The sequence below is a fragment of the Thalassophryne amazonica genome, chromosome 2 (genome assembly GCF_902500255.1).
Source record: "Thalassophryne amazonica chromosome 2, fThaAma1.1, whole genome shotgun sequence".
NCBI lineage: Eukaryota > Metazoa > Chordata > Actinopteri > Batrachoidiformes > Batrachoididae > Thalassophryne > Thalassophryne amazonica.
In genome coordinates, this window is record NC_047104.1 from 32,976,365 (window position 1) to 32,994,686 (window position 18,322).

General features: G+C 42.3%; 1 protein-coding gene across 2 annotated transcripts in view; it reads right to left on the bottom strand.

Moving 5' to 3' along the window:
- Nucleotides 1–18,322, bottom strand: part of lingo1b (leucine rich repeat and Ig domain containing 1b) — a 107,056-nt gene that overhangs the window by 88,058 nt on the left and 676 nt on the right. Inside the window, exon 2 of one of the 2 annotated variants that reach the window (XM_034184784.1) lies at nucleotides 18,198–18,298. The exons of the other annotated variant lie outside the window; for it this stretch is intronic. Coding sequence (XP_034040675.1) covers nucleotides 18,198–18,266 — 69 coding nt within the window. The 5' untranslated portion in view covers nucleotides 18,267–18,298. The remainder of the gene's footprint in view (nucleotides 1–18,197; nucleotides 18,299–18,322) is intronic. 2 annotated transcript variants of the gene reach the window in all.

Below are 18,322 nucleotides of genomic sequence, written 5' to 3' on the forward strand. Positions count from 1 at the left end.
ACTAAGTTTCACCACTACATATTTGGAAAACATGTCACAGTCTTCAATGATCACAAACCACTGGAGGACATTTATAAGAAACCATTGCTATCTACTCCGATGCGCATCCAGAGAATGCATTTGCGGCTTCAGTGGTACGACATCTCAGTCAAGTACAGAAGAGGAAAGGACATGGAGCTTCCAGGCACTGTGTCCAGAGCACAACTGTCTGACAAAACACCAGTGGCAGGTACTTTAGAGTGTGTCTCTATGCTAAGCTTCCTATCTGTGAGTGATGAGAAATATGCTGAGTTACAAAAACGCACCGAAGGGGAACTGAATATTCTCCAGCAGGTCATTCAGAAGGGCTGGCCAGAACACAGGAGAGAAGTTCCCACACAAGTTCAACCATACTGGGACTCAAGAAGCCAACTAGCGGTCATTGATGGCATAGTGTACAAAGGGATGCAAATTGTAGTTCCCCTCACAATGAGAAAACACATACTAAGCCTCATACATCAGTCTCACCTGGGAATGGCGAAAAGCAAATAACGCGCTCGTGAAGTGTTGTATTGGCTAGGTATGAGCGCCGAGATTGAAAACATGATCAGAGACTGTTCTAAGTGTGCTGAACATCAAAACAGACTTCCCAAACTTCCACTAATGCCAACAGAAACACCTGAGTTCCCCTCTGAAGTAGTAGCTTCTGATTTGTTTGAGTTTGAGGACAAGCACTACATGCTATTAGTGGATTATTATTCTAAGTTCATTGAAGTTGACAGGCTGAAGGACCAACGCAGCCGCACAGCTATAGAGACGCTGAAAGCTCAATTCCGTAGGCATGGAATCCCCACCATTCTGAGGACAGACAATGGTCCACAATATGCATCAGAGGAATTCAAAGAGTTTTGCGAGAGTTATGGCATCCAGAATAAAACATCTTCACAACACACACCGCACTCCAATGGTGAAGCAGAGTGGGCAGTGCAAACAGTCAGGAGACTGTGGAGCAAAGCACCAGATAAACATCTTGCACTGTTAGATTACAGAACAACACCGCTTGAGTCAGTTGGACTGTCACCCGCTCAGTTGCTTATGGGCAGGAGGCCACGCAACAAAGTGTCTACAGCTCGTACACTACTCAAACCAATGAACTATGACCCCTTACAAGTTAAACGTCTACTGGACAAGACCAAGAGTACACAGAAACTGTACCATGACAGGACAGCAGCTCGTCCACGCCCGGATCTGCAGCCCGGGGATGAGGTCAGAATGGCACCTTATCCTGGGAACAACAACTGGACCGGGGTAGTCGTCGTACAGCCACACAGCGCTCCTCGGTCCTACGTGGTGGACAGTGGAGGCAAGCTGTATCGTCGCACCAGTCAGCATCTCCGCGCCAGCACTGCAACTGCCAACCAGTCATGTCACACCCCTGGTGATGAAGTGCCCTGGCAGGAACAACACCAGACACCAGCAGCTGAGGTGCAGCAGCCCACTGCCCCTCCAGAGCCACCCACTTCACCCCCTGGTGAGACCCCAGTGCTCTCAACCCCAGGCAGGTGACCTCTATCGCACCAGACGTGGCAGAGCTGTGAAACCCCCGGACAAACTGACTATATAAACTTCACATCTGAATGCAGTTTGTAGTCAGGGGCAGGCCTGGGCCAAGTGCCTGATGGAAGTGATGTGCTGGTAGCCTATCCCTCCTAGTTTAGTCAAGTTCTTTGGATGAAAAAAAATTATAAAATAAAGTTATTGTTAATGTTAGAATGTTTACAACAACATAGGCTGACTAAAATAAGTTAAGAATATTTGCTGTATAAAATAAGAGGCTCTAAGTAAATGAAACATAAAGCTAAAGTTAAAATAAAGGTTACATACTGTTAAAGTAAAGTAGATATTTGGGTAGCTATTGCACTACTGTTCTCATTTTTTTATTACTGAGAAAGGGGGATGTAATGTATGCATGTGAAAAGTCGTATATGCTGTATGTCCCTGGCCGCTGCCCGTACATCCTGGTTCTTCAAGTAAACACAGCTAGAGCAAGGCCGGTCTCATTCTTGTCTTCTCGTACTTACACACCATAAGTACATTACAGGTAGAACATCATGTGAAGATAATTCTGTGAAAATAATTCTGGTTTGAAATCTTCATGAAGAAATATTGTTTATCATGTCAAATATTCATTGTTTATCATAAACTGTAAGTCAGTGTTGTACAGAAGTTGGCACATTTGTTAATTCCCCTGACTGCATATAGCAAAAATCAACCCAGAATGCACTGCTTCATCAACATCCAGACTATTTTTCAAGTCAGTCAAATTGCCGGCCAGTGACTGACATCCATGTTTTATCTTTACACATGTCTTGACACATGTCAAAGCCATGCAAGTTTTTCCAATTTGGCAAGAATGTAACCATGAGTGCCTGGACAGGAAGCGGTACGTTGCCTTAGCAATTTCAACTGCATCGCTGTGGTGTGGACTTGGGACTTTGAAGAACCCTTGTTCACATTGTGACACCTGGGTAACAGATCAAGTAGGGGATTGAATGTTGTGGTGAAATACGGTGGGGACATCGTGTGGTTCATGGCCACTACAGTAAGCATGAATGCCCAACAGCGACCCTGAATACAAGACAGCTAAAGGGGCTCTGGAGAAGCAAGAAGTCCTCAACGCCAGATTGGGTGGAGGAGGGGATGGTTTTTAGCTCAATGGCTGTGAAGGCAGATGAAGGCTGTAGCAGGTCCTCTGGGATTTCCCAGCCATCAGAAAAGGATAAGGATCTGTCAAGGACCGTGTGGTTGTCAACGTGCAATGACATTCCCGCCCTGGGGTCCGAGGGCATTTTTTGGACAGTTCACTCGCCTGGCATAAATGTTTTATTATTGCTGTTAACAGCCCTCCCTGCATCCCACAATCAAGTTTTATGTCTCTTTTTTTCAGGACAACCTGTGCTGCCATAATATATATGCTTTTGTTGTGTTTTATAAGTGTAATAAAGGTTTACAATCAAAAATAAGAAAGAAAAAAGTAAAGTGGAAAATAATTTTCCACACACATTTATTCAAAACACACAGCAAACTATAATAAACAACTGTTTTGACACGTTATAAAGGTAATTTGAAGTCTTGTGTGAAAGAATGTACAACAAAAATGTTCAAACAATAAAGCAAATGCACATTTTGAACAATACGAGGTCTATTAGAAAAGTATCCGACCTTATTATTTTTTTCAAAAACCATATGGATTTGAATCACGTGTGATTACATCAGACATGCTTGAACCCTCATGGGCATGCGAGAGTTTTTTCATGCCTGTCGGTTACGTCATTCACCTGTGGGCAGTCTTTGAGTGAGGAGTGGCCCACCCTCTCGTCGATTTTTTCATTGTTTAGGAATGGCTCAGAGACTGCTGCTTTGTTTGATCAAAATTTTTTCAAAAAATGTAAGGCACAACTGAGTGAACACCATTCGATAAATTCAGCTGGTTTAAGGTAAAAATTTTAACGGCTGATGAGAGATTCTGGAGTTTTACTGTTGCCGTAAGGACGGCCCAGGCACCTGACGGCGGTCTGCGCTCCAAGGCGGCGGCGTCTCGCTGTTTAAAGCTGAAAACTTCCACATTTCAGGCTCTGTTCACCCAGGTCATCATCAGATAACAGAGAACTTTCAGAAGAGGTCGGCATGAGGAGTTTATGTGGACATTCCACTGTTAAAGGAGATTTTGTAATGAAAGAACGTGCAGGCAGATTTGCATGTCGGGCCGGACCCGACCGCGGGGGGTCGCGACAGGAAAAACACCTCCATTGGAAACCTTAACGGACAAGTTGGAACATGCCCAGCTGTTAAACAAGTTCTCAGATACTCACTTGTTGAAAGCCATCAAAAGCCTCCTGAATTTTACAAATGGTTTTCAACACGGAGGTGTTTTTCCTGTCGCGGCGCAGACGGATTTGCGGCGTCGTCATGGAACCGACTCGGCGAATTCGCCCGCACATTCTTTCATTACAAAATCTCCTTTAACAGTGGAATGTTCGCATAAACTCCTCATGCCGACTTCTTCTGAAACTTCTCTGTTCTCTGACGACGACCTGGGTGAACAGAACCTTAAATTAGGATGTTTTCAGCTCAAAACAGCCAGACGGACGCCACCTCTGACCGCGCCGATCCGCTTTGTGAGCTGTCCTTAAAGCAAAAGAAACTCCACAATCTCTCATCAGCCGTTAAACTTTTCACCGAGAACCAGCTGAATTTCTCGAATAGTGTCCACTCAGATATCCCTCACAGGTCATGAAAAAATTTTGATAAAGCAACGCGCGCCGTCTCCAGCAGCATCTCAGACAAAGGATTTCAGCCGAGAGGGCTGGACCAGTGCTCACTCAAAGCCTGCCCACAGGCGGATGACGTCACCGACACGTGTGAAAAAACTCACGCATCACGAGGGTTCAAGCATGTCTGGCGTAATCGCACGTGATTCAAATCCATATAGTTTTTTTTCTTTTATTAAACTGCCGCTTAGTTTTCTAATAAACCTCATATATACAAAATGGTCTATGCGTTTTTTTTTTTTTTTGTTTTGTTTTTTTTTTTTGTCTTCATCTCAAAGCAATTTCTGTTTGCTGTTACACAAAGGTTACAACACAAACTTCTACTTCTACTTGCTCCTAAAGCAGCTTTCATTCACACTTTGGCCCACTTTGGCTCCTTACAGTCTCAGGAGCGGCCCTCCCCTTGCTCCATTGATATGGTAAACAGTGCTTTACGCTGAGAAAGCAACAGAGTTATCCAGTAACATTCACATGCAAACTACTGGAGCAATCCTGATAGTTACACTCATTGTTTGAACATATGAGACTGTCATCAGAGCCTCTCCATCTGCTCCTGCTTTCACTGATCGCTGTGCGTAATGGTGCAGGGCGCACTGGATGTACTCATTGGAGCACCCAGGGGGCTATTCAAACGGGCCAACTAGTAACATATCACTCCTGAAAATGATCGTTGGCTTTTCACGTGAGGTAAATCTGCCCTACAATTGGATTTTGGAAAACTATGTGATCGTGAACCAATTCTGATTGGACATTCACATTGCGCATGTCATCACACAGCTTCTATGAGGCGTACAAAGATGGCTGATGGCTAGCTCGAAAGGCCACAGAGTTAACTTTTCAGCAAAAAAGTAAGTTTTTATCTCATATCATTAAAAAGTTATTTATAATTTAGTAAAGCTTGGTCTTAGCTGTCGTATACGACAGCGTTGGCCCCAGAGGGTTAAACAAACATGGAGGGTCCACTGGTCCTACCCTCTTTATAATATTTGATGGTGTACATTACAACCCCAGACTGATTTTAAAGTTCACAAATAAATGTAATACTTTGAAAGAGCTAACATACCAGATCCAGTTTTGTTCAGTTAACAAAAATAAAACATATTCTATTGACATACACCATTAATCACCTTTATGTACATTGTACATAATTGTATATTCATTCCATTATCATTGGCGGGACCTTGTGGAAAGGGTCAGGGAGTTCTGTTTCCTGGGAGTCCACATAGATGAGAAATTGACCTGGGACAGGAACATCACACACATGGTAAAGAAGACACAGCAAAGACTCCACTTTCTGAGAATCCTCAGGAAAAATATCATAAATCAGAGATTGCTCGTGTCTTTTTACGGCTCTACGATGGAGAGCATCCTCGCATACTGCCTTTGTACATGGTTTTCCATCTGCACTGGGGCAAACAGGCAGGAGCTCCAGAAAGTTACCAAAATGGCAGAGAAGATCACTGGGTGCCCTCTACCCACATTGGAGGACCTTCATGGCTCTTACTGTCTCAGAGGAGCCAACACCATCCGAAAGGACTCATTCCACCCTGGCCATTCGCTGTGTGACCTAGTGTCATCAGGCAGATGGTACAGGGCCATTAAGGCAAGTACAAAAAGATTAAAAAAACAGTTTCCACCTGACTGCTGTTAGAGTTTTGAATGCCACTGGACACACTTGAAATGAGTGCAATATCCGTTCATGTGCAATATCCACTGCCACTGAACTGCACTGAAAGCCCTGTTTTTGTGATATAGTAGTCCAGATAGCTACAGTATTTTCTGAACTATAAGTTGTTGTTGTTGTTCAGTAATTTTGGATATTTTCATAAATTTCCTCTTATGCAACAATGGTCCATCTGCATTTATTTCTTTACATAGTTTTCAAAGGGTGCCATTCATTCTGACTGTAAATACATTTAAAAAAAAAAAATCTATTTTTCCTTTGGAATATATTTGGCTGTGTTCAGATCACAGTCCTTATTGGTCAGTGTATTTTTTTTAAGTGCTGACCTTTTATTTGCATTCACTTTTGTGAGTGGAAGCAATTGAACATGCATGTGCACATTCTGTAATTTATAATAATAACAATAATAATGCACACGCACTCATGAACAATGAGTATTAATGAGTAATTCAATTTAAACAATGCAGAACATGTGCAATGCATCATTTGTTGAGGAATTCAAACACTTCGGAAGGCAGTGATGAGAATGACAATATTCGATGGCTGTAAATGAAATGCAATATTTCCTGCTAATGTTCCATGTTAAAAGTGATTAACCTGATCACTTAACTCAGAGCGGTTTAAATTAATGATTGTAATTCATAAAAAATACACATAAAACTAAATTAAGAGAGACCTGTGGAACCCAAGACCTGAGAAACTGCAGAAACCAAATCCTCAACAAGAATCACATGAGCAAAACATCCAATTGAACGAAACACAGTAGGATAAGAGAGCACCAAGATTTCAATGATACCATGTAGAACAACCTGTAATTGTAAATAGTTGTGGCTCATCGATTATGTCCACATAGTAAGCTGACGAGGCTCCTCTGGTCTTTTTTTCTCATACAGTGCCATCCAAAACTATTGGAAGACATTGGAAGTATTTTACACATTTTAATTTGTTCTATTTCAAATATAAAAAAGAAAACAAATATATAAAATAATTTTCCTTAAACTCAAACTGAAAGTAAATCTCTACAACCTAATATACATTAATTATAAATACAAAAGCAAAGATGATGGGTTACATAAGTAATGGGGTGCTTTGGTATAATGCCTGTAAATAATCAGTTTTATTGCCAGTTTTATTCAGACAAGTCAGGGGATGGATAAATGAACATTTCCAAGTCACTGAATATGTCTTGGACTTTATTTACGTAAATTATGAAGAAATACAATCAGTATGGCACTCTGTGGTCAATCTGTATGGAGTAGATAGTTCACAAAAACGGACGGACTGTATAAGAAGGAGAAGAGTGAAGAAAGTCACCAAGACACCCACACAACCCAGAAGAAGTTATAGGCTTCTCTGGCTGTGATTGGAGAAATTGTGCATAATGCATATTTTGCGTTTTGTACCATTAGTTAACCACTCAAAAAAATTACTTGCTCAGTGAAAATAATATCATTATAAAAAATATTTCCACCCAAGTAAAATACATTAACGTAGCTAGAAACAATTGTGTTGAGTTACCTAAGGCTGGGCATACACTGTACGATATTTTCAATCGTTGTACTTGGGTCCAGCTCAAACTGTGCAACAAAACCGCAGGGTTTAAAAGTTCAGAGCGCACGATTCATGTTCTCACACTGTACGGCCCGACGCTCTGATGCGATCTGACTGCTCACATTGTACGTTCAAATCCACACATCAGGCTCGTGTTTCCAGAAGCAAAACGTATACAGAAGCTTTTTTTTTTTTTATAAAAAAACAAAATTGCATTCTCATGCCTGTCAGCGCACAAGGTAAATGAAATCAGGTGGGGGAGAGACTGAACGCATATGCGCGCACACACAGCAGACAGCAACATGATTCACGAGAGGACGGTAAAAAAAGAAAACATACACATTCATAACAGGTGTTGCTACTTACACTGTTGTATAAATAATCTATATTACATACGGAGTCTTACAGCTGTGCGCATCTGTCGTAAATCCTGTTGTTGTCTGCTGTGTGTGTGTGCGCGCATATACGTTCAGTCTCCTCCCACTTGATTCCACTCACTGTGCGCACTGACAGGCATGAACTTTAATATGATATTAGGTTATTGCGAGGGAATGCAAAAAAAACCCCATAAAACAAAAAAACAAGACTTTACATGAGATCACTGTTTGCTCTCTCCGGTGTTTGCTCATGGACAGTGCGCGAGGTAATCAGCGCGTAGATGCTTGTAGCGCTGCCTCACGAGTCACGACGGCCGACCAAAATATCAAACAGGTTTGATTTTCATCCAACCATACGATTCCCGATCGGGAGGTGGTGGTGAGATGTCAAACACAGCTTGTTACTCCATGTAGACTGCACGACGCAGGATGCATGATTAAGCTGAAACTCGGCGCAATCCAAAAAATTCTCGCACGACTGAAAAATTGGCTGAAAATGGGCCAAAACTCGCACAGTGTAAGCCCAGCTTAAATGTAAATTTGTTGGGTCAACATGATGAATTTGTGTTACTGTTCTTTAATTACTATGGTTCAGGCCAACTAGACTTGTAAGAGTAAATGCAACGAAAGAAGTAATTCCTTTGGCTGCTCCATTGTTTGCACTCGGGGTCCGATGTGGATCTGCATGTTGGATTGGCACAGGTTTTACACTGGAAGCCCTTCCTGACGCAGCTCCACATTACATAGAAAATGTGGCAGGGGTGGGTTTGAACAAGAAAACGTTTGCACTGAAATCAATTGCACTGACCACTTGGCCACCTCCCCTGCCCTGTAAGAGTAAATGTAACACACTGATGTAATTTTCTTGGGCCATTTAAACTTGTTTGATATGATTATGAGTTATCTTATAATAGGATAGCTACCAATACTTTTTTTTTATATAGCACAGCTACATGAATAAATTGTGCTGATCCAACAAAGCAAAGTTAAGCTGACATGTAACTATCTTGACATGTAACATGCAAACTGATTAGGCAAGCTATCTGTTGTTGGCATGAAGCTGGACTTTCTAGTGACGGTGGCAGAGAAGGGAACCCTGAACAAACTGCTGGACATTATGGATGATGCCAGTCACCCTCTCAACACTGTCATCAGCAACCAGAGGAGCCTCTTCAGCCACAGACTGAAGTGAAGTGACTGAAGTGTAGGACCATCAGACTCAAAAACTCTTTTTCCCTCAGACCATCAGACTGTACAACTCCTCACTCGGGGGGAGGAGGAGTAACAGGAAGACAGAGGACAGGAAGGAGAGGAACAGTAGTAGCCAGTAATCCAGCAGCAAGCAGTATTTCTGGCATTTCTATTTGTATTTACATTTGGCAAATTGTTTAGATTTTCAGTTTTATGTAATCTATTCTGTTGACTGAGCAAGTTATATTTTTGAGTGTCCGTCAATAGGCTCCAACTCCCCTGTGACCCTTAACTGGAGTAAGCAGTTGAAGATGAATGAGGGAGTGAGCTTCATGATGAAGTGGTATAGCATCTTGTCCATGGACACAAATAGGTTGTAACTCAGACTGGTGTTCCATCCAGTTCACCACTGTTCACATTACAATATCCAGAAATAAGTACCAGCACCAATAGGCCAAAACACCCTGCTTCATGGTGTCAAAGGCAAAATGCAGATTGCTGGATTTGTCCAATTTTCCAGATCCATTTCCAAAATTTGTGAGTTCTTTCTGGTCCCCACCCCTCCACCAAATTTTAAAATAATTGGTTAAGATGTCTTTGTGTAATTCTGCCAAACATGTGACAGACACAAGAGTGAAAGCACTAACTCCTTGAAGAAGGTAATTCGACTTGAGAATTTGATGCGATGCACTGAGTGTTCATAACAAACCTGCATGTGACTTCCAAGAAGAGTTCATGGCAAGTTTGAAACAACAACTCATGATGCACACTTTAATCTGCTGTAATGCTGCAATTACACATAACGATGACAAGTCACGAATGCCACGAAGTACGAGGTCTGTTAGAAAAGTATCGGACCTTTTTATTTTTTTCAAAAACCATATGGATTTGAATGACGGGTGATTGCATCAGCCAAGTTTGGACCTTCGTGCGCATGCATGAGTTTTTTCACACCTGTCGGTTGCGTCATTCGCCTGTGAGCAGGCTTTGTGTGAGCAGTGGTCCACCCCTCTCGTCGTTTTTTTATTGCGAATAAATGTCTGAACGATTTGGAGCTTTGCTGCATCAATTTTTTTCCAGAAACTGTGAAAGACCTCCAGGTGGACACCGTTCGGAAAATTAATATGGCTTTCAGGGACAATTTTATGAGGATTACACAGATTAAGGAGTGATCCAGACGGTTTAAAGACTGCCCACAACTGCTGAGAGCGCGCCGCGCTCCGAGCGCTGATCGACAGGCTCAAACCCCGCTGAAACAACCAGATCATTTCCAACGTGAAGGCTTTGTTGATCCGGGACGTCGTCTGACTTTCAAAAAAAGGCAGAAGGCGTGGATATCAGCACTTTTTCGGCACATTCCACTGTTACAGGAGTTTTTTTCATGGAAAGAAAAGTGGAGGGATGCGCCACGGAGCCGCTCATTACGCGGCACAAAACCACCTCCGTGTTGGTCTCACAGGGCGGCTTTCAGGTGGATTTCAGACGGCTGTTGGTTGCTTTTCAGTCGTGTGATTATCCGAGAAATTGTGGATGAGCCTTAACATGCCCCAACATGTCCTGTGAGGCTTCATCACGGCGTTGCTTTGCGCCATGCGGCTCCACTGTGATGAGCGGAACTCCTCCGCACGTCTGTCTCAATGTCCCAAAAAACTGCTGATGTCCACATCTTTTCACAATTCCTGTGCTAGTCAGATGACATACCGGATCAAGACAGCGTCCAGTTTAGAAATGAACGGCACATTCCACAGTTACAGGAGTTTTTGTCATGGAAAGAGGAGCGGAAGCAAAAGCAACGCCGTGATGAAGCCTCACAGGACATGTTGGGGCATGTCTAGCTCATGCTCAATTTCTCGGATAATCACACGACTGAAAATCAACCGACAGCCGTCTGAAATCCACCTGAAAGCCGTCCTGTGAGACCAACAAGGAGGTGGTTTTGTGCCGCGTAATGAACGGCTCCGTGGTGTGTCCCTCCGCTTTTCTTTCCATGAAAAAAACTCCTGTAACAGTGGAATGTGCCGAAAAAGTGCTGATATCCACACCTTCTGCCTTTTTGTGAAAGTCAGACGACGTCCCGGATCAACAAAGCCTTCACGTTGGAAAAGATCTGGTTGTCTCAGCGGGGTTTGAGCCTGTCGATCAGCGCTCAGAGTGCGGCACGCTCTCAGCAGTTGTGGGCAGTCTTTAAACCATCTGGATCACTCCTTAATCTGTGTAATCCCCATAAAATCGTCCCTGAAAGCCATATTAATTTTCCGAATGGTGTCCACCTGGAGGTATCTCACAGTTTCAGGAAAAAAACTGATGCAGCAAAGCTCCAAATCATTCAGACATTTATTCGCAATAAAAAAACGACGAGAGGGGTGGACCAGTGCTCACACAAAGCCTGCTCACAGGCGAATGACGCAACCGACAGGCCTGAAAAAAACTCACACATGCGCACGAAGGTTCAAGCTTGGCTGATGCAATCACACGTGATTCAAATCCATATGGTTTTTGAAAAAAATAAAAAGGTCGGATACTTTTCTAACAGACCTCGTATACATTCTTGGCCGCTGATCACGAATGTGATGATTCGGGGCAGAGGCGTCAGGTGTCCTCAGGAACTGCTGCAACCTGTTACCATACTTTACGATTAATGGCACATGTTGCTGGACAATTATCAGGAAGCATTACGCACGGTCAATAATAGTGTTCCGCGTTGTTGTGCGCTATTGCACGTAACAGCGCATCGTTAAGTTCTGTCATGTTGTGAACGAGGTGAATTGTCTCCACACACACACCCATATTCATCCAACCGAATTCAGATCACTCCAGTTTTTCAGAAGAACATTGTGACTGCATGCATAGTCGGGCTCTGTGCCATGGAGTGGCGCAGAGAGGAGGAGGAGGACAGAGCCAGATGTGTGGCTTCATGCAGCTCTCGTCTCGCCCATTTTCCCAAACATCAGGCACATGCAGCAGGTGGAACACCTGCAGGAGCGCGCTGAAGAGCACTGAAATTAGACTTTTAGCCGACTTGGTGTCAACAATCAAACTGAATGCGATGCAGCAGGGTTTAATTGTGTGCACGCTTCTTCCTCCGCCGGACTGGAGGAGGTGCAGTGATGTCTGGCTGCACGTGAGTCTCCTCTCGCTCCTCTGGTTGCTCAGACTCATTCTCCCGCTCATCGGTTACAACAGCAGTGTTGTGAAAGTGACGTGACACGGACCCACAACAGGGGGCGGTAATGAACGGACAATGGATAAGCCAAAAGTAACAATTTAATGTTGTGAATCGCACAACGACGTACAGACAATAACAATATGGTGGACTGTCAATCATACACCAGGTGACGTGTGGGCAGGCTCGACGATAGAAGACGCCTGGCGAGAGAAGAGCTGGATCCCCATACAGCTTCCACCACCAACGGAGTTGAAGAACACCGGAGCCGCCAAGCCCTGCGCCCCAGGTGGCCGCTGTCTTCAGCAGTCAGACCCGGTACTGCTGGCAGAAAACAGAGACAGTCCTGGTGAGTGTGAGTTCGCACACTCAGTACTCCCACAGTCAGTGTTCAGTAAAGGAGGGAGAACCTCCACCTCCAATCACACACTCTTGCAGCTCCTGTTTAACCACTTATCTTGGTTTGGGGTGTGAGGCGAAGCCGTCGCTGATCACACCAAACGCCAATCCCACAGATAAGGCAGAACACCACAGGATAACGGCTGCAAAAGAAGTTCAGGTTATCACTCAATGATTTGAGTCAGCAGAGAAAGTTACCTGAATGGTAGCTGATTTCTCAGCGGGGAGGTGGAGTTGCAGTCCGGCCTTTATGGTGGAGGTGATGAGTAGTGGATGAGTGACAGCTGGTACGGATGATGAGTGACAGCTGTCACTCCTGGTTGCTCCGACGCCCTCTCGTGCTTGAAGCCCGCACTGCAAGCAGGGCGCCATCTTGTGGTGGTGGGCCAGCAGTACCTCCTCTTCAGCAGCCCACACAACAAGCAGGTGGAACACCTGCAGGAGTGTCCTGAGGAGCTTCAGCAGGAACTGTGGAACGACATTTGGAGTTGAGTTTAATTGTGCGCACATGACAGAAAACTGATTTGTCGTGGTGCGCAGTGAAATGTGACGCCGCGTTACAAGTCGTGTCAAAACTTGACAGTTTCCGTGTCACTTCGTAATAACGCGTGACAGTTTCGGCTCCAAGAACCATCACATGAACCACTACGAACGTTGTCACGTTCTATTAAGGATCAATACTCATCAAGACAGATAAATACGTTCAGTTGCGACCTCCACGACGTGAGACGAAATATGGGTGGTGTGTGACATTCGTGGAAGATTTTTTGACAGGCAAAAACATGCTCCACGAATATCAAGAATATCACGCACCAACATGCACTATTAAGAAACCTATTCAGATGGGGTTAGTCACATTAAGAATGTCAGGAATGTGTCACGAATGACAGAAAAATGACATTCGTAACGCGTCTTGGTTATGTGTAAACGCACCATAAGGCTATTATTCTGAAACACATCCAGACACTGAGGACATCGTCTTAACTCTAGGCAGCAACTAAGGATGCTGATGACAGTGAAATGCACATGCAATATGAGACGTCAGAATTAAGATGACTTAATTCTGGTGTGTCTCATACTGCATGTCAGTATTAAGATGATATCTGACCCGACTGTTTTAAACCAGGTCACATAACCAGAGATCAGATATGAACTGGACATAGAACTGCACTTCAGCTTGTAATATAAACATAACCTGACAGGTTAAATCTGTTAGCTCCAAATATTCAGGGCTATAGATCTTAAGAATGTTGCATAAAGACTGTGGGCAACACATTTTCACATTTTCTTTCTTTCTTTCTTTGTTTTTTTTTTTTTTTTTTTTTTTTTTGCATTATGTGATCCAACACTAAAATATTCTAAAATGATGGTGTGAAGAAAACCACAAATAAGTTGTAATTGAAACACCGTAGGAGGTACTGAATTATCTCAAGAAGTAAACACTGGATTTCAACATTGTTTGCTGAAAATATTTTTATTAGGTCAGGGAACAATTGGATCAAAGCTGGCCATGACCCAGATCTACCTTAACCTCCTGAGACCTTGAATCCACATACAGGGGCATCATTTCTCCCCACCCTGTTTCCCAAGCCTAATTCTTGTTCAAGCTTTGGTCTCAGGAGTTTAAAATGTTTATTTCTTTTAATTTTGCACAAATTTGCACTAGACATGCTAAATGTGTAATTCAGCTGAATTCAGCCATGAGGACGATTGGATTTCACCAATAGCCTCTAAAGAACACTGACTACTTTACTGAAGAGGGGTGTGTGTATGTGTGTGCATGTCTGTGTGCGTGTGTGCGCTTGTGGGTGCACACACTTTTGTTTGACAGACATGCACCAACCCATTATGCACAAAACTGGTGCTCAGGTGCTCCTGTGTGCTAAAAATAAATAATAAAGGTTTCCAGGGTGGTTTTTGCTGCCCATCATTTATTTCTGCACACATGAGCACCAGTTATGCACACGCCTGCCAATATGACTATATGACCATTTTGGTCCATTTTTAATAAAGTTTAATCCAACCCAGTGAGCACAAGATGTAATTTCATCATTGATGTTTGGTTGAAAACTGGTGACATCAACCTGAACTTTACTTAATCCCACTTTTAAACCAGCGCAAAATGTGGCTACATTATCAAAATGTCACAAAATGCAATTTTTTTTCATTAAATGGGTGATTCATTCCACTGAAGCTTTAACAGAGGTGATACGAATTATTGTGGTGAAATTTCTCCAAATTCATTTTTCACTGGTTGGTCAAATCTGGTTGCCAAAAATACATCTTGTCAATGCATTTAATGTTTGACATAAAATGTCATAAATACAGAGCTATAAGATAAGATAAGATAAGATAAAACTTTATTGATCTCACAGAGGAGAAATTGTCAGCTCTTAAAAAACACACACAAGATGGGTGCAAGTAGAGGAAAATGTTCATCAACAGCGTGTGCAAAGATAAGCAATAATAATAATACTTGTAACAGTACAATAAAATAAGAAAATGAGGTAGAAATAGAATATATATATATATATATATATATATATATAGTAGTGGTCAGAATAATAGTAGTGCTATGTGACTAAAAAGATTAATCCAGGTTTTGAGTATATTTCTTATTGTTACATGGGAAACAAGGTACCAGTAGATTCAGTAGATTCTCACAAATCCAACAAGACCAATCATTCATGATATGCACACTCTTAAGGCTATGAAATTGGGCTATTAGTAAAAAAAAGTAGAAAAGAGGGTGTTCACAATAATAGTAGTGTGGCATTCAGTCAGTGAGTTCGTCAGTTTTGTGGAACAAACAGGTGTGAATCAGGTGTTCCCTATTTAAGGATGAAGCCAGCACCTGTTGAACATGCTTTTCTCTTGGAAAGCCTGAGGAAAATGGGATGTTCAAGACATTGTTCAGAAGAACAGCGTAGTTTGATTAAAAAGTTGATTGGAGAGGGGAAAACTTATACACAGGTGCAAAAAATGATAGGCTGTTCTTCTACAATGCTCTCCAGTGCTTTAAAATGGGCAAAAAACCAGAGACACGTGGAAGAAAATGGAAAACAACCATCAAAATGGATAGAAGAATAACCAGAATGGCAAAGGCTCACCCATTGATCAGCTCCAGGATGATCAAAGACAGTCTGGAGTTACCTGCAAGTGTTGTGACAGTTAGAAGATGCCTGTGTGAAGCTAATTTATTTGAAAGAATCCCCCGCAAAGTCCCTCTGTTAAATAAAAGACGTGCAGAAGAGGTTATAATTTGCTAAAGAACACATCAACTGGCCTAAAGAGAAATGGAGGAATATTTTGTGGACTGATGAGCGTAAAACTGTTCTTTTTGCATCCAAGGGCCGCAGACAGTTTGAGAGACAACCCCCAAACTCTGAATTCAAGCCACAGTTCACAGTGAAGACAGTGAAGCATGGTGGTGCAAGCATCATGATATGGGCATGTTTCTCCTACTATGGTATTGGGCCTATATATCGTATACCAGGTATCATGGATCAGTTTGGATATATCAAAATACTTGAAGACGTCATGCTGAAGAGGACATGCCCTTGAAATGGGTGTTTCAACAAGACAATGACCCCGAGCACACTAGTACACGAGCAAAATCTTGGTTCCAAACCAACAAAATTAATGCCTCACAGATGTGAATAAATCATGAAAAACTGTGGTTATACAACTAAATACTAGTTTAGTGATTCACAGGATTGCTACAAAAGCAGTTTGAACATAATAGTTTGAGTCTGTAGCGTCAACAGCAGATGCTACTATTATTGTGAACACCCCCTTTTCTACTTTTTTTTTAAATAATAGCCCAATTTCTTAGCCTTAAGAGTGTGCATATCATGAATGCTTGGTCTTGTTGGATTTGTGAGAATCTACTGCATCTACTGGTACCTTGTTTCCCATGTAACAATAAGAAATATACTCAAAACCTGGATTAATCTGATCACTACTGTATATATATATATATATATATATATGAACCTGTCTTGCAAGCTAGCCTTCAAAATTTTACTTTACTCCTTGTACAGGTTGAAAAACACCACTACAACATGTCTACAAACAGACGTTGAAAACATTTTCACCTTTGAACCATTTTTGAAAGTCTTTTCAACTGTGGGCGTAAACATTTTTTAAACGTCTTTTCAACGTAAAAAAAAATGTTCACTGTAAAAGTAAAATTTTTGAATTTTGGTCCACTGGTTAACTGACCAAAATAATGATTTTGTAATACTGAAGAGATGTGTGGTGGGTTCAATTAACCGTTGTTAAACATACCAGATGTTTCAGCACAATATCCACCAAATCTTCACAGCTTAAAACACACACACACACACACACACACACACACACACACACACACACACACACACACACACACACACACACACACACACACACACACACACACACACACACACACATTCAATATTTATATGACAGTTATTAAAGCAAGTTCTATCATAAGCTATTTTTCATGTGTTTGACTTACATACTCAGGAAAAGGAATGAAGTTCTTTAATCCACATATTTTGCTTATACTTTGTGGCTTTTTTTTTTACAAAAACTGCACCATCCCCTTGAATAGACCATTGGAATGGACACTGATAGACAAACAATGTTGGACTCAAAAGGGTTCACCCATTTCTTCACACACAGTGAGAGCAAACAAAATTTTCTGATGAGCCAGTTGGGGAATCCCAAAATCGTCTGGCATGCTCTTAGGATCTTGAGTGTGATTACTGAATTTAGAAGAGTACCATGTTACATTACGGTGTTACAGACAAATGTAATGCAGCTGCAATAACATGTTACTTTGGAATGCATTACACCCAACACCGGACATTACAAAGAGGTGAGTGGGGAACAAAAAAAAAACAAAACAAATTCTGCTGACCCTCCTGTCAGCTGGTGGAGGAACTCATATTTAGACATTGTTACTGCTGCAGAGGTATTTACTCTCTGAGTGCCCTCCGACTTGGCAACTTGTGCCAACATTGCATTTACAGACAGACTTTATTGCATTGTTTTTTTAAAATGCAAAAGAAACACACACTATGTGTGTGGAATGGTGAGGAAAAAGTGTTTGGATTACTTTTCTGGCTTTTACATGCCATGAATTTCACTCAAACATCAGCTGTTGATTTCATGGGGACGTTTTTGTCCTCTGACAAGCTGCACAGACAGTAAACATGCAGAGACACAAAAATAGCTGCCAAAAACGGTTTTCATCAGTTTTGTAACCTGATTACAGGGGCCCAATTAAAAGGCTCATCTAGCCCATAAAAGAGCAGAGCATTCAAGCAGGAACTGTCGGCAATGTGAGCCTTGCAGAGGAGGTTTAGTGCACAAGAATGGAAAAGCCCCTTCATAGTCATCTGCCTGCGCGAGTGTTGCAGCCATGATTATGATTATGAAAACGCAAACATGACAGGCAACACTGATTAAAGTATCTGTTATTTGCACTGCATAAATAATGATGCATCAGACACCCACCCCTGTGCACTAACCTCCTGGTTGTCTCCTCTACCCATCTGTCTAACCTGTGGTGAATCAAAAACCTGCGTAGGATCCCCCATTTCAGCTGGAAATGGCCAGTGGCAAGAGGCGGCTGAGAATGAATAAGTGCAAGGAA